General features: G+C 41.0%; 2 protein-coding genes across 5 annotated transcripts in view; one reads left to right on the top strand and one right to left on the bottom strand.

The window, feature by feature from the left end:
• rap1gapb (RAP1 GTPase activating protein b) overlaps positions 1–802 on the top strand; it is a 123,065-nt gene extending 122,263 nt beyond the window's left edge. For all 3 annotated transcript variants that reach the window (XM_060919442.1, XM_060919440.1, XM_060919443.1), the window contains one exon: positions 37–802. The gene's annotated coding sequence lies outside the window, so the exon portion shown is untranslated. The remainder of the gene's footprint in view (positions 1–36) is intronic.
• Positions 803–4,145: 3,343 nt separating this feature from the next.
• padi2 (peptidyl arginine deiminase, type II) overlaps positions 4,146–26,415 on the bottom strand; it is a 31,702-nt gene continuing 9,432 nt past the window's right edge. Inside the window, exons 1-16 of one of the 2 annotated variants that reach the window (XM_060919438.1) lie at positions 25,461–25,651; positions 20,412–20,586; positions 18,007–18,076; positions 16,434–16,495; positions 16,156–16,273; positions 12,208–12,360; positions 10,954–11,144; positions 10,637–10,740; positions 9,533–9,644; positions 9,252–9,359; positions 8,999–9,150; positions 8,326–8,473; positions 8,070–8,163; positions 7,902–7,975; positions 7,593–7,724; positions 4,146–5,112 (exon numbers count right to left, since the gene is read on the bottom strand). In XM_060919438.1, the coding sequence (XP_060775421.1) occupies positions 4,879–5,112; positions 7,593–7,724; positions 7,902–7,975; positions 8,070–8,163; positions 8,326–8,473; positions 8,999–9,150; positions 9,252–9,359; positions 9,533–9,644; positions 10,637–10,740; positions 10,954–11,144; positions 12,208–12,360; positions 16,156–16,273; positions 16,434–16,495; positions 18,007–18,076; positions 20,412–20,586; positions 25,461–25,552 (2,019 nt within the window). In that variant the 5' untranslated portion in view covers positions 25,553–25,651 and the 3' untranslated portion in view covers positions 4,146–4,878. Of the gene's footprint in view, positions 5,113–7,592; positions 7,725–7,901; positions 7,976–8,069; positions 8,164–8,325; positions 8,474–8,998; positions 9,151–9,251; positions 9,360–9,532; positions 9,645–10,636; positions 10,741–10,953; positions 11,145–12,207; positions 12,361–16,155; positions 16,274–16,433; positions 16,496–18,006; positions 18,077–20,411; positions 20,587–25,460; positions 25,652–26,415 lie in introns of those variants that run through there. The other variant, XM_060919437.1, reaches the window with a different exon arrangement.

Genomic DNA, 26,415 nt, shown 5'->3' with positions numbered 1-26,415 from the left:
CTTTAGAACCGTCGGTGTCACCTGTTTCTTTTACAGTACTCCCATAAGCAGCTCCTCAAGAGACTAATGCTGGCTCCTCCTCCTCCGGAGACCCAGTGCAGAAGGAGAGCTGTCAGTCACAGGACCTGTGGCCAAGAATCCTGTCCCTGCTTTTAGGACTTGCACCGTTTTGTTTGTATCATGTGAATGAACATGCTTCGCAGCATGCCTTTGGGCTTCAGCAGGTTAGCGAAGGCCGTGGTAACAGTCTGAGGCTTATTATGGAGGGCATTTCTTATGGTTATTTGTCTGCCTGCAATACCAGCAAAGGGTGTGATGGCTTTAACCAGAAAGTTCACTCCTTTTCTGTCTTTATTTGTCTCTATCAGTCTATTACTTCTTGTTTTCTTTTCAGTCTTTCTGTGACTTCCACGTAGCATCAAGCATAACACACATGACTGGTCGCTCTAAATTCGTCTACTTCTGTGTTTGTGTGTATTTCTTTATTTATTTATTTATTCGTGATCATAATAGAAGGCAGAGGTCAGCTTGTCACTCACAGGGACACAGCGGTCGAGGAAAAATGACGTCCTAAAAATAACAGTTTGACGATTTAAACAAGTACAATACAGATCTGAACATATTTTTTTGTGCTGCAAAACACCCATGAATGAACACGTGCAGCAGAATTATGTGTAAGCTTTTCTCTTCTTTTTTTTTTTTAAACAGCAGTATATTTTGTATTTTTTTTCGGTGATTTTGGGAATATTTATAAATGTTATTTGTTGTTAAATGAACTGACTTGTGCTGCATTTACTATCTTGTCAGGTGAGTAATTGTTTATAACAAGTAATGCTATGTATAATGTTATACTATTTATTTTAATTTTAAACAAGTATTTATGGGTGGTTTTTTTATGCACATCCTTTTCACAAGTTTGATTTCTGTAGTATTTGTATTTGCACTGGGAACAGGTTCAGACTTTCCGATCGCGATGGAGGTCGTGTGCAGTTACACACAAAGGACGTTTCATTTGATCATTTCTGCAGAGCACTTGAGGTTGAACTGATTCACTGTGCTGTCTACTGTGAGATGTTCTCAAGTTGCCTTCTACAGCTTTATCTGCTCCGTGTGAAACCCTGCTGGGTCCTACAGAGAGCATCAGTAAGCTTTTGAATGTAAATAATGGTGTGATGGAGTAATTATATGATTTTCGAGTTAAAGAAGACGACTAAACACAATCATAGCTTATGAAATCCTCTAGCATGTTTCAACCTAATCTCGAACTACAGGATAGATTCTTTGCTGAGAACAATAACTTCAACACAGGTTTTATTTTATTTTCTCTATACAAGGAAATTGCACACCTGCTTCGTATGCAGTACATGGAGATTAGTTTGAATAACGCTGTTTCTTTAAGAAAATACCTACATTCTCAGCTATCACTAATGTAAAACAAAGGTTTAATCCACTTTTACTGTATTGCTGATGTGATAGTTGGTTAACTGGAAAAAAAATCATGTTTTTTTTTTTTTAATCCAGCAACTGTATTTATCTGAAAAAAAAAAAAACAAACAAAACATTTGTCTATGAAATTATGTACAACCCCAAATCAGAAAAAGTTGGGATGGTATGTTGAACTCGTAATTAAAACTGAAAACAATGATTTGTAAATAATCTTTGGCCTGTATTGCATTCAAAACAATACAACAGCACATTTTGATGTTTTACCTCATGAATTTTATTTTTTCAAAATAAACACTGATTACAATTTTGATTCTTGCAAAACATTTCAAAAAAACCTGGAACGGTAAAGCATTTACCACTTTATTCTGTTCACATTCCTTCTCACAACACTTAAAAGAAGTTGAGAAGACACCAAGTGATGAAGTGTTTCGGGTCTCCCATCCATCCATCATCTGTAGCCGCTTATCCTGTACAGGGTTGTGGGCAAGTTGGAGCCTATCCCAGCTGACTATGGGTGAGAGGCGGGGTACACCCTGGACAAGTCGCCAGAGACACAGACAACCATTCACACTCACATTCACACCTACGGTCAATTTAGAGTTGCCAGTTAACCTAACCTGCATGTCTTTGGACTGTGGGGGAAACCGGAGCACCCGGAGGAAACCCACGCGGACACGGGGAGAACATGCAAACTCCGCACAGAAAGGCCCTCGCCGGCCACGGGGCTCGAACCCAGGACCTTCTTGCTGTGAGGCGACAGTGCTAACCACTACACCACCTGTTTCAGGTCTTATTTTGTCCCATTCTTCCTGCAAACAAGTCTTAACTCTTTACCCCTTAATGACGACATATGACACCTTGTCTAAAACCTTGTCTTTAGACTTTTTTTCTTGTAAATATGTTCTAAGGGTGAACAGTATATACATATACAAGGGTGGCTGTAGCAACTGCTTTAAGGGGTAAAGAGTTAAGGTGTGCAACAGTATGGGGTTGTTGCATTTTTTATTTCGAAATTCACTACCCATTCTCTATTGGGGACAGAGGGGACAGGCACCCTCTTCTTCCACAGCCCTGCCTTTGTAATGTGTGCAGAATGTGGTTTTGCATTGTCTTGTTGAAATATCCCTGGAAAAGATGTCGTCCTGAAGGCAGCATATGTTGCTCTAAAATCTCAATGTACTTTTCTGCATTAATGCTGCCTTCACAGAAGTCTTTGCAAAGGGCACTGACACAAGCCCATACCATGACAGTCCCTGGCTTTTGGACTTGTTCCTGAATGGTCTTTATTGTCATTGTTCCGGAGCACACGGTGTCCATTTCTTCTGAAAAAGATTGAGAATACTGATTTATCTGACCCCAGTACGCGTTTCTACTTTGTGATGGTCCATTCCAGATACCTCCAAGCCCAGAAAAGTTGACAACGCTTCTGGACACTAAACATAAAGATTCCTTTTTGCACAGTAAAGTTTTAACTGGTATTTTTGGATGTAACTGTATTGTAGTGCTTGATAAAGGTTTGCCAAAGGGATAAATTGTAGTTTATATGTTTAAAATCATTTTTCTGTAAAGCTGCTTTGCAAGAATGTTAAAAGGCGCTATACAAATAAATTGATTTGACTAATCCCAAACCCATGCGGTTATATCAGGTGTAGATGAATGACGGTTCTTGATGCAATGCTGTCTGAGGGATCAGAGATCATGGGTGTTCAGCTTAGGCTTGCGCCCTTGCCCTTTATGCATCGAAATTCCTCCAGATTCCTTAAACCATTTAATGATACAGTATTATACACTGTAGACGGTGAAATATTCAAATCCCTCTCTAGATTTAGAAATTGCTTTTAAACATTTCAATAATTTCACCACAGATTTGTTGACAAACTCAGGCCATCTTGGCTCCTCAACGACTCGGCCTTTTTTCCTGGATACTGAGTTTGTACCAAGTCATGATTACAAATCACCTTTTTCAAATCACATTATTATTTGTTTTACCTCATTACTAGCCTTAAATTTCCCCATCCCAACTTCTTTTGGAATGTGTTGCAGGCCTGAAATGCAGGAATGGATGTATATTACAAATGAAATGAAGTTGACCAAACAAAACATATGATATATCTTGGGGTCATACTATCTGTAACGAAATACAAGTTAAAGGTAATTTAGAAATGACTTTCTTTAATTTTCATTTTCCATACCATACCAACTTTTTTCTGACTTGGGGATGTACTTGATGGTTTGTACAGAATAAAAATAACACTTTGATTAAATGTAAATGCCCCCATTGCTACTACTACTTGGTAGAATTCAAAAGTTCGTGTAATGTTCAGTTCCAGCTTTGTGCGGGTTACTGACCGGCACTCGTTTGTGTTTTGAAGTGAAATTGCTTGTGCCAGTGCTGAAAGGAAAATGATTGAATTTCCTCTGCATTTTGTTGAATCTCTCAAAGTGAAAAGTGTGCCCTCCAGTGTTAGAGCCTTGTTAGTACATTGCTGTTGTCAAACTGTTGTTTATCGTGTATACTCGCACCTACGGTATGACAAGTTACTCTTTAGCACAAAATTCATTACCAACATGCCGATATTACATAATAAAATTATTCCCCGTTTCTTTTGACCACAAAGGCTTAGTGTGATTTCACTGTAAATACCACCCCTTGTTTTTTTCCTAAGTAAAATAAATCCTGTTTCATGAAGGTGACGATGTTTGTTTAGAATGGTTTTATTGATTTCGTGTAGTGTAAAAGGTACTAGGTTACACTATTTGTCATTTAGTAAAACACAAAAGCATTTTCTTTCAAATCATCTCATTATTAAGGCGGCAATAAAGTAAGCGATACAAAAGTGTAAAAACCCTTGCTTCTCAGGCGCACAGTGGTTGGCAGAGAGTGAGACTCATAGTACAGGAGATAAAAACTTTGTTTCTTTGTATATTAAAATTTCAGTGTGAGGAGTTTGTTAAACTGTTAGAAAAAAGTGTTCTAGAAACTGCATGAATTTCTTTTTTTCCAAGCAACAGGTCTGCAGTAGTGTTAAAACATCTAGTTCCCTCTCCAAGAACTGTTTATTTCACAATTTATCAAAAGTCAAATCAAGTTTTTAACTTGTTAGCACTGAACACATTTAGTCATACAAGAATTTTCATGTTTCTTTAGATCAAGCTTACAGAATTTCTTGTTAAAAATTGTATGGCATTTCATTCAAATAGTAAAAACACTTGAAAAATGACTTGTCCATATCAAGTCATTAAAAATGACTTGATATGGACTCTACAGTGTTCTATGCAGTCAATACATCATAAAGAAGAGCAAACCTATAATGAGAAATGATGTTACCATGTTTGTGAAATGCACAAAATTTGTGATAAGTGAAACCAAAACAGTTCCCAGTATTTTACTCAAGTTATCACACCCTACTGTATTTGTCGCACTCAACTTTCTCACAGCTCAAGGTCCCACCATTTACAAGCGAAAGGTTCTCGGAGCACGTTGGAGCCGCAGTGCACTTCGCCCAGGAGCACGTGGTAAGATGTAAAGTCGTCAATGAAGCTGCAGTTCAGACCAAGAGGCTCAAGCAGAGAGCGCACCGCAGTCTCCAGGGCACACTTACCATCCACCTGCGGCCCAAAAGGCTTGGGAATGCCAAGGTTCTTCCCAAGTACGATCATGTTCACCTGCAAGAACAACAGCTAATGTTTACATCACACCGTCAGGATAAAACCTCAAGTGGTTTACTAATCAGCTTATACAGACCTTTGTTTAAAATGGGTCAAAACTAAATTCATTAAAATACCATCGTAGGGAAATGTTATTTAAGGAGAAAATGGTCAATACAAACATATCAGAACTGTTGAAAATTGAGTATTAGGACTAGATAAAGAAAATTGAATGGTTATAAGTTTTTGTTCAAACAAAACAAAATGGTTTTTCACCTCAAAAGAGTCAAGTTTAATCAAGCTAAATATACTGTGTGTGATGGTCTGGGAAAACCTGTCAGATATTGCTGAGGCGGAATTGTTTAGGCCAAAACTGCTTTTTTTCCTGCCTGCAACACCTCAAATTTAAGAAGCCATACTACAACCCCAATTCCAAAAAAGCTGGGACGCTGTGTAAACTGTAAAAACAGAATGCAAATCATTACAAGATTCAGAGAATCTGGAGAAATCTCTGTATGCAAGAGACAAGGCTGAAAACAGACATTGGATGCTTGTGATCTTCAGGCCTTCAGGCAAAACTGCATTGAAAGCAGACATGTGTCTGTAGTGGAGATCACTGTATGGCCTCAGGAACACTTCAGAAAACCATCGTCTGTGAAAACACTTCATTACTGCATCCACAAATGCAAGTTAAAAACAATATCTAGAAACACCTTCACCTTTTCTGGGCCAAAGCGGAAAACTGTCCCAAGGTCTGACGAATCGAAAGTCGAAATTCTGTTTAGAAAGCATGGACACCATGTCCTCCAGGTTAGAGGAGAGGGACCATCTGGCTTTTCATCAGTGCACAGTTCAGAAGCCAGCATCTGCGCCGTCCTGCTTTCAGCAAGACAAAGCCAAACCGCTTTCTGCAAATATTAAAACTGCATGGCTCCATAGTAAAAGAGTCCTGGTGCTAAACTGGCCTGCCTGCAGTCCAGACCTGTCTCCCATTTAACCTCCTAAGACCCAAGCTGTTTTTTTTACATGCATTTTTTTTATTTCTTTTTGCTATTTGGGCTTATTAAAACCTGATTAGAATAAAAACTAAGCATCATCTTTGATAAGATGTACTTTTTGAGAAAAAGTATGTCCACATATGTGGATTCTTGTTCTGAATTTCTAAAAAGTGCTGTCCACGTATGTGACCGCTAGGCCCTAGGAGGTTAAAACATTTGGCACATTATGAAGCGTAAAATGACAAAGGAGACCCTGAATTGTTGAGCAACTGAAATTGTGTATCAGGTAAGAATGGGACAACATTACTCTTTCAAAACTACAGCAATTGGTCTCCTCAGTTCCCAAACATTTACAGAGTGTTGTTAAAAGTAGGTGATGCAACACAGTGGTAAATATGTCCCATCCCAACTTTTTTGAAACGCATTGCTGACGTCAAACTCAAGATGAGCGTATATTTTTCAAAAAACAATAAAATCTCAATTTCAACATTTGGTCTTTGTACCATTTTCAATTAAATATAGGGTTTCCATGATTTGCAAATCATCACATTCTGTTTTTATTTAGTTTACACAGCATCCCAACTTTTTTGGGAATGGTGTTGTACATACATGCACAACTACCTGTTTTTTCCCCCCACTTTTTAATCCTGCTTTGATTCTCTCCTTGCAAAGCAATCATACTGAATAAGCAGCCAGTTTTAAAATCCTGGTAGGAAAAGCAGTCAGGATGAATAAAGAAACCCTTTTGAAAACCTTGTGCGAGTTCTTCACACAGATGTTGTTTCACTTTGCTCAAGTTGTTAGACAGTTATAGACTATAGTGAAACGGACAGAAGCCTAATCAATTCAATTTGTAATCAGATACAAGATGTCATGGACAGAAAGCGATCTTTAATGCAGATTTCATCCCTTTTTACTTTTATAGATAATCAGACTTTAAAATGCCAGCATTTTACTTGTGGTTGAAATACAAGACCAACATATTAAAGAAAATCCGGTCACTTTCGAAACACTATCGTAAAGCTATCCAAATATCTCATCTCATCTCATCTCATTATCTCTAGCCGCTTTATCCTTCTACAGGGTCGCAGGCTAGCTGGAGCCTATCCCAGCTGACTACGGGTGAAAGGCGGGGTACACCCTGGACAAGTCGCCCGGTCATCACAGGGCTGACACATAGACACAGACAACCATTCACACTCACATTCACACCTACGGTCAATTTAGAGTCACCAGTTAACCTAACCTGCATGTCTTTGGACTGTGGGGGAAACCGGAGCACCCGGAGGAAACCCACGCGGACACGGGGAGAACATGCAAACTCCACACAGAAAGGCCCTCGCCGACCCCGGGGCTCGAACCCAGGACCTTCTTGCTGTGAGGCGACAGCGCTAACCACTACACCACCGTGCCGCCCTATCCAAATATCTTACGATGCAAATGGTTTCCCAGGCAACCACACATTCTGCATTAATTGTTCACTGAAGGATCAAACTATACCATGTCAGGGTAAAAGGCCACAGCTCTGTTCATTTTCGGGTTCACTTTAAACAGGACTGGTAAATCGATGATGTCTTCTTCATCTAGTCCAAGCTCTTGCTTTAGTAGGTCCCTGTTCCAGTCAATACATCTCTGATCGGGGGGAAAAGGGAGACATTTCAGGAATCAAAGAGGTTTTTAGGCTTTCAGGACTTCATCTCTATTTAATTTAGTACAGGACCACATGTATATGGTCAAAGACAGTACTTTACTGAACTACCTGTGAGCTTTAATGTTCACAGCGCTGCTGATTTGAACCAGATTACTGACCTGGACATAATTGTTTTCTTCTTGAAACCCACTGTTGCTCAAAAGCTCATCGATGCTGACCTCTTCCTCTTTCCCTGTTAAAATAAAAAGATAGCTGACGTTTACTAATAACGTTGAAAGAAATAATTGCCGTATGGAATAGCTAAAACACCATCTGCCATCATTCACCTGGAAACAGCTTCAGATTCCCATGTCCGTTATTCTGCAACGTCCTTAACACTTTATATGCTGCGTCAGGGCTGGCCAGCAGCATTCTGAATCCCTGAACAAGAGTGAAAGGGTTAAAGTCAGAGCTAGCAGTGGCAGAAGGGTAAATAATCACTTAGTGATGACTAATGCAGGTCAACACAGACACCTGGATCTGATGTGTAAACAAAGCCTCAAAGTCATGTGGACAAATAGAGGACATTATTACGGTACGTACCTTTCTGTCAGGAGCCGGGACAAAAGTCATGAACTCATCCACATGACCCACCATGAGCCAATCAGAATAGACAGCAATGGGCTCCTGAACCTTCTGAGCCCACAGGAACTCCTGCACCACTTTGGTCATATTGCGGCCATACGACGTGCTATACAGGAAGTGAGGGATAAAAGCTGTTCGCATGCATTGTGTGTAACTAATTTGTATAAATACACAAACAATGGGCCTTATTTATCAATCCTTTAGTAAAGCTGGAGATAAACGTTTATCCTGGTTAGGGTTGCACTGGGTCCGGAGCCAGTCCCAGGAACTTCACTGCAAATAGGGTGCCAGGAAATAGCAAGTCTTATTTGTATCAATTTCTTTGACGTCATTAATAAAAAACAAGTTTTACAATATAAAAAAAATTGAGCGAAAATAATCGTATAAATAAAAACAAACAAACAAACCTGTCCAACAATCCATAAAGAAAACTGCAGTAAATCATGCCAATTAGATGATCTGAAGTCAAGGTTCATATTGGTCAGTCTCCTAAATTTACAAACTAAGAAGCCCTCATAGAATACAAGCTTCTCCCCCCAAAGAACCTGGATTTTCATGAACAACATTGCTTGATAAATGAGGCCCGATATCTAATCGGCAACATGCGTAAGGCTTTTGAGTTACTACTCACGTAGGGAAGGCCACACCAATGATGATCCGGCCCAGTGGATAGTTCTTCCCATTCACAGTAACCGGGGGGCTTACCTCAAGGTTTCCAAATGAATCCAAGCTGCTCACCTTTTCGTTTGAAGCATAGCGAGTCACATAGCCAAAGTCTGGACCCTGAGACAGATATTTTAGTATTTATAAAGCAACATTACGGTACCAAAATCCTGTGCTACTTAGGTTTAGTGAAGCAAAATGCAGAATGTTGTGAGCCATACCAGTAAGACGTCATAAGGGAAATCCTTAAGGTTTCCATCTCGTGGAGAATCCAGGACGACAGGAAATCCTTGGTGTGGAGAATCAATATAGCCAAACTCAAGCTCGTCCTGCAGAGCAACAGCACTGTGGGTTACTCGAGCTGCTTAGCAAATATAGCAAAACCAGGTATCCGGTCGATGTTTATCAAACCTTTTGCGGTTTAAACTTACAAATTTAAATGCTTTTTTTTTTCTAAAATAAGTTCACAGATCAGTGACATGAACAAGTCATTAGCGCAAACCTGCATCCAGCGATCTCCTCGGTTCATGTACTCATAGCATATCTTGATTTTATGTCCGCTCTCCTGCACCAGTTGCTTTATGCCCTTCAGAAACTCGTAGTTATCGGATGTACTGTTGGTACATGAAAAGAAAGGATTCAGCCAGATGTCACTAACCACGCTCACGGATTCCTGCATGCACACTTGACAAATCCCACCCACTCCCGCAGGCGCTCCCAAACCATCCCACTCAATCCTGCAAATGCTCTTCACCAACCACACTGACTCTCGCAGTCACTCCTGCAGTTTAGATTATAGTCATAGTCAGCTGGGATAGGCTCTGGCTTGCCTGCAACCCTGTAGAACAGGATAAGCGGCTACAGATAATGGATGGATGGAAATTAATAGTAAATTCATCCCACAGAGCCACTTGAAAACCCAGTTCTCCTTCATGTTAATGAACATGGCCTTTTTTTTTTAATTATTCCACTAGCTTCATATCTGTTTACCCACTAGCATCTGAATGAATGTAAAAACCACTCATTCACACAACTTTTTTGTTGAGTCCTGTGGGTTCCCAATGTACACATCTAACTCCAAGTGATCTCATCTCATCTCATTATCTCTAGCCACTTTATCCTGTTCTACAGGGTCGCAGGCAAGCTGGAGCCTATCCCAGCTGACTATGGGCGAAAGGCGGGGTACACCCTGGACAAGTCGCCAGGTCATCACAGGGCTGACACATAGACACAGACAACCATTCACACTCACACCTATGCTCAATTTAGAGTCACCAGTTAACCTAACCTGCATGTCTTTGGACTGTGGGGGAAACCGGAGCACCCGGAGGAAACCCACGTGGACACGGGGAGAACATGCAAACTCCACACAGAAAGGCCCTCGCCGGCCACGGGGCTCGAACCCGGACCTTCTTGCTGTGAGACGACAGTGCTAACCACTACACCACCGTGCCGCCACTCCAAGTGATATCACTTGGAAATGTACTCAAGACTGTTCAACAAGTGTCCTCTTTCATGAGTTAGGGATTACAGATAAGTAAGCGTGTATTGTATAGCTTGAATAATGATTAACAGTGGATTTTGATTCATAAATTTGCCTGATTACCTGCAGACAAAGACTTCCAAAGGTTTTAGGGTGTTGGGTGTCATAATCCAAGGAGCCACACGGAACATGACCTTGTCAGTGAAAACTGGGGTCTCTGGAAAACCCTAGAAAACCAAAAACAGAGCCTGCCTCATCAATTACTTTCTATTCCTTTGCCAAAAACCACAGAGTGCAGTTCATGAGAGAGACAGAGGAATACACATGTTAGGACATCCATTTTGATAGAGAAAGGTATAAATGATTGGAGGTTTTCAGTATTCCTTTGCATGCTAGAGAAAAGCCACTGAAATATGGACAAGGTGTTTGCTTGCACTGACCTTGGCAACAGGCTCCAAAAGACTAAGGCTGATTGTAAGGAGACCATCAAAGTCCTTATCTGGGAAACGAAGGCCCTCCACATAGAACACTAACTCCGACCTGCCACCTTGATAGGGGACTTGATTAGCCAGTTGTTTTTTGTTCAGCACTAAAGGATAGTCCTTCCGGAAAAAACCGAGGACTACATTTTCTGAAATAAAGCAAATACATTTTCCCCCCATTTGTTACTTTTGATGATATAGGTACATTATATTCTGTAGACTTAAAGTTTTAACCTTGTAGATTTTATAACATGTGATCGCATTATATTTTACAATCCTACATGCTCTCACTGGCCATTTGAACGAGAACACCTGTACCCCCTTCTCATTCACGCAATTATCCAAGTGGCAGCAACACAGTCTGGAAAGTCATGCAGGTACAGGCCAGGAGCTTCAGTTATGTTCATATCAAACATCAGAATGCTTCTGGAAACTAGGCAGGAGCTTCACAAAATTCAGTACTTCTCAAGTTTGTTTCGATGATCTCATAAAACTCATTATTGCCATCAACTTTTCTTATTTATAGCATTCGTTTTGAGTGTAATCGAATGTGTTCGACTTCATGACCACGTTACATTAAACAAGTGCTGTCAGGCAAAACAAACCTCGCCCAGCAGCACTTATTTTATACCCATATGTTGATAATGGTAATATTTCTCAATCCTCAGCTGTCAGGTTATAGTCCGATGAAAATCCATGACCGTGAGTTTGACATTTCAAAAAGTCATTCAAGGTCAAAGATCATGGTGCCAAATGAAAGCCCATATGGGACTTCTTAGAAGTTGATAATGGCAAATATCTGTCTACCATCAACTGTTTAAGTTACAGCCCTCTGAAAATCCATGACTTTCAGATCATGGCGCCAAATGAAAGGCCATATGCGAGTTCCTACATGCTCAAACATTTGTCTATCAGCAACCGTTTTTGAGTTATAATGGAAAATGTTATTTTGACTGAAAGGTTGACCTTTCCGGTGACCTTGAACTGATTAAATTTTGGGGGTAATCTCGTAATCATTGCCCGCCTACCCTGAAAATCTGAAGTCAAATCGGTGCAACCGTCTAGATGCTAGATTGTTAACAGACAAACACACACAAACAAACCGTACTGATTACAATACCCTGCCCCCGCTTACTCCGTCACGGGCGAGATAAAGATCAATGTTCATGTACTGTCAGACTGAAACAAGAATGCGTTTCAGCTGTAACTCACTCAGAGAGGCCTCGGTCTGCTTGGTGGTCTTGGCCCTGAAGATCCTCACTTTCTCAGCGTCTGCCTGAGAGATATGCAGGCACAGTTTATAGCCTTCTGGGAGCGCAGATGGGCCGTTGGTACGCAAGATCATCTTGGACATGTCCTTCAAATCTGGAATTTGAAAGAAAAAGCTCCAGTTTGGATCAGAATTTTTAAGAATACTACTGCGTCAGGCGGCACGGTGGTGTAGTGGTTAGCGCTGTCGCCTCACAGCAAGAAGGTCCTGGGTTCGAGCCCCGTGGCCGGTGAGGGCCTTTCTGTGCGGAGTTTGCATGTTCTCCCCGTGTCCGCGTGGGTTTCCTCCGGGTGCTCCGGTTTCCCCCACAGTCCAAAGACATGCAGGTTAGGTTAACTGGTGACTCTAAATTGACCGTAGGTGTGAATGTGAGTGTGAATGGTTGTCTGTGTCTATGTGTCAGCCCTGTGATGACCTGGCGACTTGTCCAGGGTGTACCCCGCCTCTCGCCCGTAGTCAGCTGGGATAGGCTCCAGCTTGCCTGCGACCCTGTAGAACAGGATAAAGCAGCTAGAGATAATGAGATGAGATGAGACTACTGCGTCATTATGCATGTGCTATTATATTCATAAAAGGTGGAAAGATGGAACTGCATGGTCTAATGGTCATCAGAAGCATGTACGGGTCACGTAAAATTGCTTGCACCAGTGATTCTGGTTTTCCTTGTCATCTTACGCAAAGGTCGGAGGCTCAGGCTGTTAATAATAGCCAAACAGATAAGAGTTCAGTAAAGCCAAGGCCATGCTCCGTTTCAGTCAACTCCATTCTTCTACTGCACTGCATGGGACTTTTTTCATTTCCACATTAAAGAGTTTAATACTTAACTACGGCTGTCATGATTGACAGTTAACGATCAACCTGCATATACATAACTGCAAAGATCAGTGAAGTCATCATTTCTGGTAACTGTCACTTTAGAATAACAGTTGCACATACCCAGAAATTGTCGTTACTGCCGGCTGCAAGGCAACGTGTTATTTAACAAAGAAAAACATAAGAGTTGATATTGTGAAGGTTTCTATGACAAGAAGAAGAATTAGCTTTTATTTGTCACATGTATACAAGCACAGTGAAATTCCTCCTCTGCATTTAACCCATCTGAAGCACTGAGCACACCCAGAGCAGTGGGCAGCTATACTACAGCGCCCGGGGAGCAGTTAGGGGTTAGGTGCCTTGCTCAAGGGCACTTCAGCCATGATACAGAGGGAGGGGAAAGTGCTGTTCATTCACTCAACTCCCCTCACATTCTTCCTGCCAGTCCATGGAATCAAACCGATGACCCTTTGGGGTCCATGGCTACCCCCTTGTCATTTATTAATGACAAGACATTAATAAATATTTATGGAAGGAGTGTCAAAGTTCCGGCACGTTTTAACAGTCAGGAATACATTTTCTGCTACAGGAAAGTCTTTAAGAGGCTTGACACTTTCTCTCACTTCTGTATTTTGGATTCTGCTTTCGTCTTTGTCTCTTCCAGATTGTTTGTGCCTCGCTTGACCTTTGCCTAGCCACTGTTTCGGAGTTTGCCTTACATTTTGGACTACATGCCTGCTTGTTATTTTTATAAAAAACACTCCTCCTGCACTTACATCCACTTTACTGACACCTGCAGGTAACATGATGAGCTGCACAAGTGTTAGATTACTGGCAATTTACTTGCGTGTTTTGTCTTGTATTTTCTCATCTCATCTCATTATCTCTAGCCGCTTTATCCTTCTACAGGGTCGCAGGCAAGCTGGAGCCTATCCCAGCTGACTACGGGCGAAAGGCGGGGTACACCCTGGACAAGTCGCCAGGTCATCACAGGGCTGACACATAGACACAGACAACCATTCACACTCACATTCACACCTACGGTCAATTTAGAGTCACCAGTTAACCTAACCTGCATGTCTTTGGACTGTGGGGGAAACCGGAGCACCCGGAGGAAACCCACGCGGACACGGGGAGAACATGCAAACTCCGCACAGAAAGGCCCTCGCCGGCCCCGGGGCTCGAACCCAGGACCTTCTTGCTGTGAGGCGACAGCGCTAACCACTACACCACCGTGCCGCCCTTGTATTTTCTATAAGGTTACAATAAATCAAATAAGATTATTAAAACTATTTCTGGACATTTTTTCACTAATTTCAAACCTTATTTCTATTTGCTTCCTTCTACATAGCAAATAGTAAAAATTAGTAAATTTATCTGCTAACAGAACAAGACCATTTCAAGCTTGAAATGAGTAAAAAGAACTAGATATAGGCATAATAATCTCATTTGTTTTCCTCGTGTCTTATAATACGAAATACTAGCAAACTTTGACGGTGCTCAAGGTCTTTCCACTTGCTGTCGTTGTTGTAGTGTGCATAATGTACAATACTGTCTTAATGTACTCAAGAGTGGCCAAGTTACAGCTCCACTAAACGTTCCTGTGTTGCACAGTGAAGCAAACGTTACAAATAATCCACAAAAATTAAAGCCTTTGACTGCGAATAATGCTTATAAAATGATTTTACAATAATTGATTATTTGATCAGATCAAGAGACTAACTGGGAATAAACACTGTGTTTAACATGTATTTATGTGATTAACTGCAATTGCCTTTCATTATCTCCATCAGCTCAGATAAAAGAGATTATGCAATTATAGAATTGTTGTGGCACGCCTAATGACTTTGCTGTGTGCATGTGTAGAATGAAAAACCTACAAGTATATTTCATGACAAATCGATATCATTATACATACAGGACACTTTTTCGATGGAATAAAAACATGTATTCTATTCCCTTCAAGGGGGTTTCATTCATTTGGTTTGACAGCATGCAATATGGCGGCACGGTGGTGTAGTGGTTAGCGCTGTCGCCTCACAGCAAGAAGGTCCGGGTTCGAGCCCCGTGGCCGACGAGGGCCTTTCTGTGTGGAGTTTGCATGTTCTCCCCGTGTCCGTGTGGGTTTCCTCCGGGTGCTCCGGTTTCCCCCACAGTCCAAAGACATGCAGGTTAGGTTAACTGGTGACTCTAAATTGACCGTAGGTGTGAATGTGAGTGTGAATGGTTGTCTGTGTCTATGTGTCAGCCCTGTGATGACCTGGCGACTTGTCCAGGGTGTACCCCGCCTTTCGCCCGTAGTCAGCTGGGATAGGATCCAGCTTGCCTGCGACCCTGTAGAACAGGATAAAGCGGCTAGAGATAATGAGATGAGATGAGCATGCAATATTGCTAGCACGTCACTTATCCTACGCGTATTACACCACTCTACCCAATGGAGAATGAGTGTTGAATATGGTTTATGATACTGCATGGTTGTCAAGACAACATGACGTCACACGTCGGAGCTGATGCGAATATTCAATGAGAAAGTTTTCTGCTGCACATCCGCAGAAGCAGTTCTTTGTTTGCTGACGGCACCTGCAATAAACTGTTGCAGTGAATTGAAAATGGCATGAGATATGCATTACACGTAAAACTTGCGTGCTAGCGAGCGACTGTGACAATTTGTAAACAAAACATGGCCGCCAGGTTTGCTTCGTTAAATATGGAAGATTTTGAGAGAATTTTGAAAGGAAAAAGACACATTGAACACCTGAAAGGCTACCAAAACTTCATTAGATATTATTCATGCATATTTACAAGAGAAAAACATACCAACGGACATCGGAAAACTGGAAGAGCGAGCAATAGCTGATTGAATGTGTATGATGATACTGCCTTTTTTTCATGGCGTATCAGATATATTCCATTCAGCTAGCATGATACTGTGAACTCATCTTTGACTCGTTCAGTATCATGCTAGCTGAATGGAATATATCTGATATACCACTCAACACCAGCCAATATTATATAAATGTTGCACTGTACTGTATAAGGATAATTGGACTTGGATGATCTAAAGTAGGTTTGCTTACCTGAGACTTTAGTAAGCTCCTCATCCTCACTGTCCACTTGCTTCAAGTAGGAACTCTCAGAGTCACAGTTGACCAGCAGAATGGCACCGTGTCCATCAGGACCCCACTTCCATGAAGCCTTATAGTGAGAGAAAATATATGTTTATAAAGAAGAAGCCAAACCATAAATCAACTCATCACAGAGAATTTTCTCCCTAAAAATGGAGAACCTCTGAAAATATGCTTAAAAATTAAGTACTCCACTGCTGTTTATTCAAATATAGATATTCTAAGAGCACCTTATTTGGACTGTTCCTCTCAACAATACCATCTCGATCTGCGTCCACATCTAGGGAGATTTCTGTCAGGGAACAGAGACAGGTTGACGAGAACATGTCCTCTCTTTACAAGTAACCTTATATAACAAACAAAATAGCACGCTGAATGTTTCAAATGTGTTTTACTGTCAACTTCCTTCAGAGTTTACAAGTCTAGGAATAGCTACATATAATATAAGGTGGCTTTAGTGGTTAAGGCTCTGGTTACTGATTGGAAAAGGTTGTGACCCTCTAAACTCCAGGGGCAATGCATCATCACCCTGCAATCCGTCCTGGGATAGTCCAAAAAAAAAAAAAAAAGTGCTCCGAGAGCACAATATCCCCCGCTGACAACTATATCTATGTTATAAGTGCTTAATACACCCTCGTGAACTTGTCAAAGTGCAAGCCTGGTAATCAAGGGCCATAACTCTGATGAAATGTCAAATTGAACTAAACCGAATTGAACTAAATTGCAATACATGTATTACCAACATACATCAAAGAATCCTGGCAAGTTTCATGAAATTCCTCCAAAAATCGTGAGAGGAGTTGATTTCAGAAGGGGAGTGGTACCAGTTCTTGTTAAAACCTCTTGAGTAGGTCTTCTCCCCCTTCGTAGACACTTGCTTGGTCTAGGAGGTCCTAGCTGTTTGATTGCCGTTTTCTCCTCATTGGTAAGACGACTAAAGGGAACTTCTTTCAGAGATGCTATCGTATTGTTGCACTCAACACTCGCCGCCATCTTCATAGAATGTTCACACATTTCCCGCGCAAGTTGCGTTTTCCAGCCCAAAATTATGTTCAAAACCCGCCAAAATGCACTTAAAACTGCCCAATCTGGCAACACTTGCGTGGCGCAACAGGCGTATGACGTAAGCACGCTGCTTGTGCGAGCACATAAAACCCAACAGAAAATGCATTGGGAGCAGGATTTTCGAAAAAAAACGTACGTACCATTAGTGTCAATGGGAGATTTTGGGGCAAATCTGAACCTGACAGAAATCGCCCCAAAAGGGCGTGGCTACACCAGGCGCGACCTTAGCCTGATTGGACAATGACATTACTGTTGGTAGTAGGAGTAGATAAAAAAAAAAAAATCTCCCTCCCTGTTTGGGAGTGCGTCGCCCAAATCGCCCCTATTAACGAGCCGCCAGTGCTGTACAGTACATGTAACAAATTTGTCAATTGTTTAATTCGAATTTTGTCAAGAAACTGCAGTGTGGCAACAAAAACTACAGGCATCATCATACATGTGGGTCACTTGGGAAGCATGGTAACACAGTTACTCTCACCAGTATTCAGTAAAAGTCAGAGTAAAAACAAGCAAATTTGTGTTTAATAACAACTGGGGTTTTTTGAAGGCAGTTGTGATATTTAACAGTATTCGAAGCGGTTGTTTGGGATATGCACAGATGTCCTGAGTGTGGCGGTTTACAGTAATTTAAAGCCAGCAGAGGTCGTGTGTGTGTGTGTGTGTGTGTGTGTGTGTGTGTGTGTGTGTGTGTGTGTGTGTGTGTGTGTGTGTGTGTACATAAGGAACTCAGGGTCGTACCAACAGCTGTGAGATGTAGCACGGCATATCCAAGAATCTCCGACTTCTCCCCATAGAACCTCACAGACAACTGAAACATACAAGAATCATTTTCATCATCAGAAACACATTTTAACCTGCAACACTCAAAACCTGGTAATAGATCATTGGTCAATTTCCCTTTTTTGACTGAGACACTGAGGGGAAAAAAAAAAAGCCTCACTGACAAAGTACAAAATATGTACTCAAGACACCTGATTATGAATCACAAATTTACTGGTGAGGCAAAATGTCTGCTGACAGCCTGAGCACACACAAAGGTGGATCTGTAACAGTTCTCCTACTGATGCTGCATTATGCCCTTGATACTCAATGGGACACTGACTGCAAACTCTTACAATTACTCAGTTCTCTCTTCAATCAATCATTCATCTTCAATAAGGACTTGATCCTGGTCAGGCTCGTGGTGGAATTGGAGCCTGTCCCGGGAGCACAACAGATGCAAGGCCCAACCCCAACCCTCATACTGGATGAGGCAGCAGTCCACAGCAGGGCACAATGCACACACTCTTACAACTACAGGCAGTTTAGTGGAGCCAACCCACCTACTGGCATATTTTAAAAAGGTAGGAGCAAACAGGGAAATGGCGTGACTATTACACGCCTTGCTCTTGGAGTGATCTTTGTTGGTCGACCACTCCTGGGGAGGGTAACAATGGTCTTGAATTTCCTCCATTTGTACACAATCTGTCTTGTCTGACTGTGGATTGGTGGAGTCCAAACTCTTTAGAGATGGTTCTGTAACCTTTTCCAGCCTGATGAGCATCAACAACGCTTTTTCTGAGGTCCTCAGAAATCTCCTTTGTTCATGCCATGATACACTTCCACAAACATGTGTTGTGAAGATCAGACTTTGATAGATCCCTGTTCTTTAAATAAAACAGGGTGCCCACTCACACCTGATTGTCATCCCATTGATTGAAAACACCTGACTCTAATTTCACCTTCAAATGAACTGCTAATCCTCGAGGTTCACATACTTTTGCCACTCACAGATATATAATATTGGATCATTTTCCTCAATAAATAAATGACCAAGTATAATATTTTTGTCTCATTTGTTTAACTGGGTTCTCTTTATCTACTTTTAGGACTTGTGTGAAAATCTGATGTTTTAGGCCATATTTATGCAGAAATATAGAAAATTCTAAAGGGTTCACAAACTTTCAAGCGCCACTGTACAGTACCAACCAAAAACTTAGACATACCTTCGAACTCAATGTTTTTTCTTTATTATTATTCATTAAAAGACTCTTCATGTCGTTTCTCTTTACTTAGTTGAGCGGTTTTTCACATAATATAGATTATTACAGTTGTGGAATCGGGATATTTACTGTATTTTTATTATTTACCGTTTGATCTCAAATACATTAAGAAGGCAATAAATTGCACTAATGAACTTTTGATGAGGTACACCTGTTAATTAAAAGCATTCCAGGTGACGACCTCATGAAGCTGGTTAAGAGAATGCCCGTAGTGTGCAAAGCGTCATCAAGGTAAAACGCTGGCTACTTTAAAGAATCTCAAATATGAAACTTTTTGTTTGCCACATAATTCCACGTGTTATTTCATAGCTTCGAGGTCTTCAGTATTGTTCAATGTAGAAAATAGTCACAATACAGAAAAACCTATGAATGAGTAGGCATGCCCAAACTTTTGACTGATACTGTATGTACACTACCGTTCAAAAGTTTGGGGTCACTTTGAAATGTCCTTATTTTTGAAAGAAAAGCACTGTTCTTTTCAATGAAGATCACTTTAAACTAATCAGAAATCCACTCTATACATTGCTAATGTGGTAAATGACTATTCTAGCTGCAAATGTCTGGTTTTTGGTGCAATATCTCCATAGGTGTATAGAGGCCCATTTCCAGCAACTCTCACTCCAGTGTTCTAATGGTACAATGTGTTTGCTCATTGCCTCAGAAGGCTAATGGATGATTAGAAAACCCTTGTACAATCATGTTAGCACAGCTGAAAACAGTTGAGCTCTTTAGAGAAGCTATAAAACTGACCTTCCTTTGAGCAGATTGAGTTTCTGGAGCATCACATTTGTGGGGTCGATTAAATGCTCAAAATGGCCAGAAAACTGTCTCGACTATATTTTCTATTCATTTTACAACTTATGGTGGTAAATAAAAGTGTGACTTTTCATGGAAAACACAAAATTGCCTGGGTGACCCCAAACTTTTGAACGGTAGTGTAATAACAACAAATATTTCCATCATGGCACGAGTTGCTTCTGTCAGCCATGTGTTGTACAGTTGTTTGCAGCAAATACACTGGAAATCTCCACCCTAAACAGACTAAATCCCAGCCCTCGGCTAACAGAGCCTGAGGGACGAGTGTTTATCAGACTGGTTTACCTTGCTGTCATTGTGATGCAAGCTGGCAGCTTCCATGGAAATGAGAAGCACAGTGTCTCTGCTGAACGGCTGTGGCGAGAGGAGAGAGGTTTCCACCTGCGCCCGAGACAAAACCTGGCACTGCACATTGGGGGTGCGTTTTACTGAGAAGAACTTGCTCTTTAATGGGGCACATCTGTAAATAAACACACACAGATCATCTTTGGAAGTTAGACGAGGTTTCTCTGCACTTTTTTAAAATCAAGAAGCAACTCTAAGATGGTGTATTCCACAATGTCTGTGGGTTAACCACGATTGCAGTACGCAAAGGTTAGGAAAGACTTTTTACAACGAATGTGTAATTGAAGCTTTGCAGGAAATTGCAGGCTGACGGTTTGTGGGGGAAAAAGTAACTGAAACTTAACGTCAGCAGTCTAGCGACAGAAAAAAACAAAACTATGATTTGACCTGATCAAATTCTCTGATACACTGCAACAGACCTATGCTTCGCAGGAAGAGCAAATCTTTGAAACCAGCACAAACGCAAATACGGGTTTAAACACCGATTTGTTCGCTAGATTATTTTGTTGTTAAACACTGAATTTGCAGGAACTAGAAATGTCGTCTGAGGCACTTCTATTTCAAGACAGGAGACAGTTGGCACACAGACCACATACTTTGTGGTTCGAGTCGTCTGGCACACAAGTCACGCGGTGTAAGGCGATATTTTATGTAATGAATATGTAATGAGGCCACATCAAAGCCAGCCTCATTTGTGACAGAATAGAAGATGAGAAGATCAAAGTTATAACTGACAAGAGAAAAGGAAAATGTTTTGGACACAAAGAAAGAAAGGCTTCAAAAGCACTTTGGACATACTGTATTGTACATATTAACAATAGCGCAGTCCTGTTCTGTTTGGAAGCAGTATTTTGGACATCTATTCATTAGATTGAAAACTTTATAGCAATGAAGCAGTGTTTCAAAAACAAACTCCTGTTGTCCCTGAGTAAAGATTTCAAAAACACTTTCTTTGTGTGTAAATGAGCAGGAAGAGACAGAGTCAGCAGCTGCCACCTACTACAGATACGATCGCTGTCCGAATACAAAGCTTTCAGTCTGCAAGCAAGTCGGAGGCAATGCAAGAAACAACAGGCATATTCACGGGTGATCTCTTCTATTCTCATGCTCATGGAAGAATATAAAAACGGTCACTATTACCGATAATTAACATGGTTGATTAATAAAAGACCTCACAATCATGGGGTTAAGATTAGTCTATGATGCAGTACACACTGAGGAGAATTACTTTCTTTTTTTTTTAAAGCCAGTGGTCAACTAAATTTCACAGCCTTCATCAGTACAGCTTAATTTCATAAATATTATTAAAAATATGTACAGTAAAAGTTTGTGCATTTATTAGGACCATACATCACACAATATGTCCAAGTTAATATTAATAGGCTACGTGCTTTTTTTTTTTTTTTAAAGTTATTAAACTTTACATTAATGGCTTTTGGTAAGCACCTTTATCCTGAGTGACTTACAGAAGTGCTCTAAAGTAGGGGTTCTCAACCTTTTCTATTTTAAGGCCCACTTATTCGTACTCATAACGAGTCGGGCCTATTAAAAAAAAAGATCCCCAATCATTTTGGCTCCTCTATTCTATTAGAATCTGATAATCTATTGTAAAGCGTATTAATGGGATGCAACATCACTTCCTGTTACAGATTGAAGCCCAGGAATGAAATAAATGCAATAAAACCAAACTGTTTTTAATTGTAGGTATTGTATTTAAAACTGTATGGATGTACCAGAAGCCAACATAAAACCATGCATGCAGGGCATTCTCACTCAAAAAGGATGAAACGGGGAAGTGAAGGCAAATTTATCATCAAATTCTATTTCTCATTTTATTAAATATAGGAATGCATTTCTGACAGCTATTTTGTCGCTGCTATAGCAAGTTATGAGTGTTTGAAATATGCTCTGTAATATATCAGTCCGTATGTCAAAGCAATGGCCGTAAACGAGATTCGCTGAGACCTGTGCGAGACATCGTAGGACGGAAGTAAAACGTACAGCGGAAATCAAAGTAACCAACATCTGCCAACGTTGTCAAAAGACGCGCGCGCCCTCCTTCAAATGCTGACGTAATCAAGCTGGAAGTTTTGTTTGTTTTGATAGCAATCAGGAAAGTTTGCAAAAAGTAGGCAGTAATCGTCATTTACACTCGTTTTTGTGTAATATTTAGTTTGGAAAACAGTTTTCAAAATGGTGGCACTGACACCTGGCTGACACTTCACATTTCGAAGTCTCACACAAGTCTCGTGAAGATCGCGCGGATAAGCGACGCCTGCCGTGGACCAAACAAACTAAATTCAACACAGCTAAAAACCGAATAGGACGATAAGTATAACATTTACTGTAATTGCAATTAGTTGCCAACACGAGTCATGATATAAGGTTACTGAAACCGAAAACGGAATTGAATAACACGTTAACTAAGAAATGAAGCAAGTTTAAAAATTACTTCTGTTCTCCTTTAATGATCCAAAAGTGGAGTCTGGTCCATTAACACAAGAACTTATTGCCATGTTTGCTGAACACAAGCAAGCAAGTTATTAAAACCAAGAAGTCCACTCAAAAGAAGTGGATATAGAAACCACTCAATGGGATTAGATCCTTACACACTAACAAAGAAGGATTTTTCCTATGAGTTGGAAAATTATCCATCCACTGAGTTCCCCAACATCTCAAACTACCTGGTGCTGCAGACATCGTTCTACACGGACAAACAGATGGAAACCTGGAAGTGTATGGCGGCAAATAACTTTTGATATGTGGTTGGGTTAAAGATCTGGGGATCAGGACACTACAAGACAGACAGTGGTAGATGGATCTAAGTGCAGGAACAGTGTTTATTAGCAGGCATGATATTTTACAAAAGCAAAACACAAATGAAAGCAAAGCAGAATATTTAAAGTGTTATAAACATGGCTCGAAACAAACATGATAATGATAATGCTTCGCAAAGCCTCTGTGAAAACAGTGTCCTTATCTGCACGCGCGGATTGCGCTCAAATCAGTATCAGGTGTTTCCCATAACATGCAGCCGCTTGAGCTGTGCCAGACTCAAGCGTGCAAAGGCGTGATAGTCAAGTGTTGGCGTGCTGTGTGACCACAACTTTTAGCTCACATGTATATCGCCACCAAAATGCCTCATTTTCATCAATAACCCATCGCAAAGCATCACGAGCTGTAGTGTGACCATAGCTTAAAGTGCATATCACGGGTAAATTCAGGAGCAAGATCAATGTAATTCTCCTATTTTATATTAAACTTTGGTCAAATATCTGTCACATTTTGCATTTTGTGCAATTTTTTTACCTTGCGCAATACCAGAAAAATTCAGTTGAAATCGAGCCATTTGAGGTGAATTGGTCCACCTCTGAAAAAACTTGCCATTTGAATTTCCCGGCAAACATTGATTTTCATGATGTCGCATGCGGGATGCCTCCCTCTGAATCCTACGCCAGCGCTGGTTTGTTTATGAGAAAACGACCTGGTGGTTTTCTGCAAATTTCTTCAACATTATCGCGTAATTATTAAAATGGTTAACAGATGTATCGTAGGAGGGTGTAGCAACACCAATCTTGATGGGATTAGTACTCATCGTTTCCCACATTGCACTCAGGCGACAATTCCATATTTCAATGCAAAACTGCTAGCTGTTAACTTGGTCTACACAGGCTGTGCACTGAAACCGTGCAAGCTCGCGCAGCCTGCTGGCGCTTCCGCAGGTAACGTCACAAATCGGGCTCCAGACTCCCTTGGGATTTTTCCAGACGCGTTTTGTTATTTTAATTTTTTTCTGCTGTAGACAGATGGCCTTGTGCAAAATTACCCTTCTGGATGAGTGTGTAAAGGGACATACTTTCATATAAAAAAAAACTGAAATTGGTCCAGAATATGCACTTTAAGGAAGTGGATGTAACATTGGCTGCAACCCAGCAATTGTACCTTACTACGAGTAAAAATTAGCTTCAACTTGGGGGCGAGGGAATTCACAGCCCAGTGGTTGAGAAACACTGCTCTAAAGACTCATCTCATCTCATTATCTCTAGCCACTTTATCCTGTTCTACAGGATCGCAGGCAAGCTGGAGCCTATCCCAGCTGACTACGGGCGAAAGGCGGGGTACACCCTGGACAAGTCGCCAGGTCATCACAGGGCTGACACATAGACACAGACAACCATTCACACTCACACTCACGGTCAATTTAGAGTCACCAGTTAACCTAACCTGCATGTCTTTGGACTGTGGGGGAAACCGGAGCACCCGGAGGAAACCCACGTGGACACGGGGAGAACATGCAAACTCCACACAGAAAGGCCCTCGCCGGCCACAGGGCTCGAACCCAGGACCTTCTTGCTGTGAGGCGACAGTGCTAACCACTACACCACCGTGCCTAAGAATACAAATCAGTCTAAATGTGCTGTTGTGGAGGTAATATAACAAGAGAAGCACACAACACAATCCATCCCTCCCCCGCCAGCTTTATTGGAGGAGTTTATGGTTTCAAGTCTGTTTGTTTCGCTTTTGTTTGCAGAAAGGTGCACCATGGGGCCAAGGAACATTGTGATGCAAATCCAAACATGTGACACCAAGGAGTGCCCTTCTAGGTTTAATCAAGTGCTCATTTAAGTACTTCAGGAAAAGTTTGGATTAAACTAAATGGATTCAAACAGACTAAGATAAATATAATAAGGAATAAAGATGGCTTGTGATTAGCAGCACTTGGGATCCACAGACTTTATATTCAGCACATAGAAGACACAGTGAGAGAGGATTCAGTGTAAATATTAATTTTAGGCTCAAGTTTATTTGCACTCAGCTACTCTTAAACCTCAGGCAGATGGACATTAATCCGGATTCAGACTGTTAATGAGTGAAACAGTGGGAAAGGAAAGTCCCTGAGACAGCATGAAGAAGAAACCCGGCTGGAAAAAAGCTCTGGATTTCTAACCCTGGGATTATTCATCATTCCAAATGTTAAATAAATATTACCGTGTTAAATGCACTGTCAGTTTCCTTCCCACCACACACACCGTGCTGCTTCTGCTGCCAAGGTCGAGTCTCACAGTGCGGAATGAACTCATGCTGTTCTGGTTTGCTGTCGCTTCATTTCAGCCCCGGCGCCTCTGCAGCTGCTTCTGCATTTCCGCTCACTGACACAACAGCTGCGGCTCAGCGCAACCTCCAGCTCCTTATGTGCTCAAATCCCTTCAGGGCGGAGCAGCTAAAGCAGGCGCAAACGTAGCTAGGTGACGTCACGTACTCATTTGCATACCAGTTATCCACCCTCATGTTCAATGGCATGGAGACAAAATTTCAAATAAGGGCACATGAAGAAGATGTTCACTTCGAATAGATTACTGTTTACTTCTTAAATACTGCCATTTATTTCTTACAGAAAGAACTCATCTTTTGTAATGTGATGATGTATTTATATTTATAGTGGAGTTTTAATTATATGTATATGCATCTCCGCCCCCCCCCCCCCCTTTTTTTTATTATAGGGCACACTGTTATTGGAGCCTCGCTCTGTTGTGTGACCCCACCATTTTTTTTAAATTTATTATGTGTTTATTTATTGTATCTCAGGTGGAAGCTTAATTAAAAAAATGTTTAGTGGACCAATTCGAATCACAGACTTCCAAGTTTATTATTATTTTTTTAAATAATAAGGGCACATGAAGATGTTCACTTCGAATAGATTACTGTTTATTTCTTAAATACTGCCATTTATTTCTTACAGAAAGAACTCGTCTTTTGTAATGTGATGATGTATTTATATTTATAATGGAGTTTTAATTATATGTATATGCATCTCCGCCCCCCCCCCCCCCTTTTTATTATAGGGCACACTGTTATTGGAGCCTAGCTCTGTTGTGTGACCCTACCTTTTTTTTATTTATTATGTGTTTATTTATTGTATCTCAGGTGGAAGGTTAATTAAAAA

Source organism: Neoarius graeffei, chromosome 4 (assembly GCF_027579695.1).
Source record: "Neoarius graeffei isolate fNeoGra1 chromosome 4, fNeoGra1.pri, whole genome shotgun sequence".
NCBI classification, from domain to species: domain Eukaryota; kingdom Metazoa; phylum Chordata; class Actinopteri; order Siluriformes; family Ariidae; genus Neoarius; species Neoarius graeffei.
The sequence above is the reverse complement of the archived record's forward strand: the minus strand, read 5'-3'. Positions and strand labels throughout refer to the sequence as shown.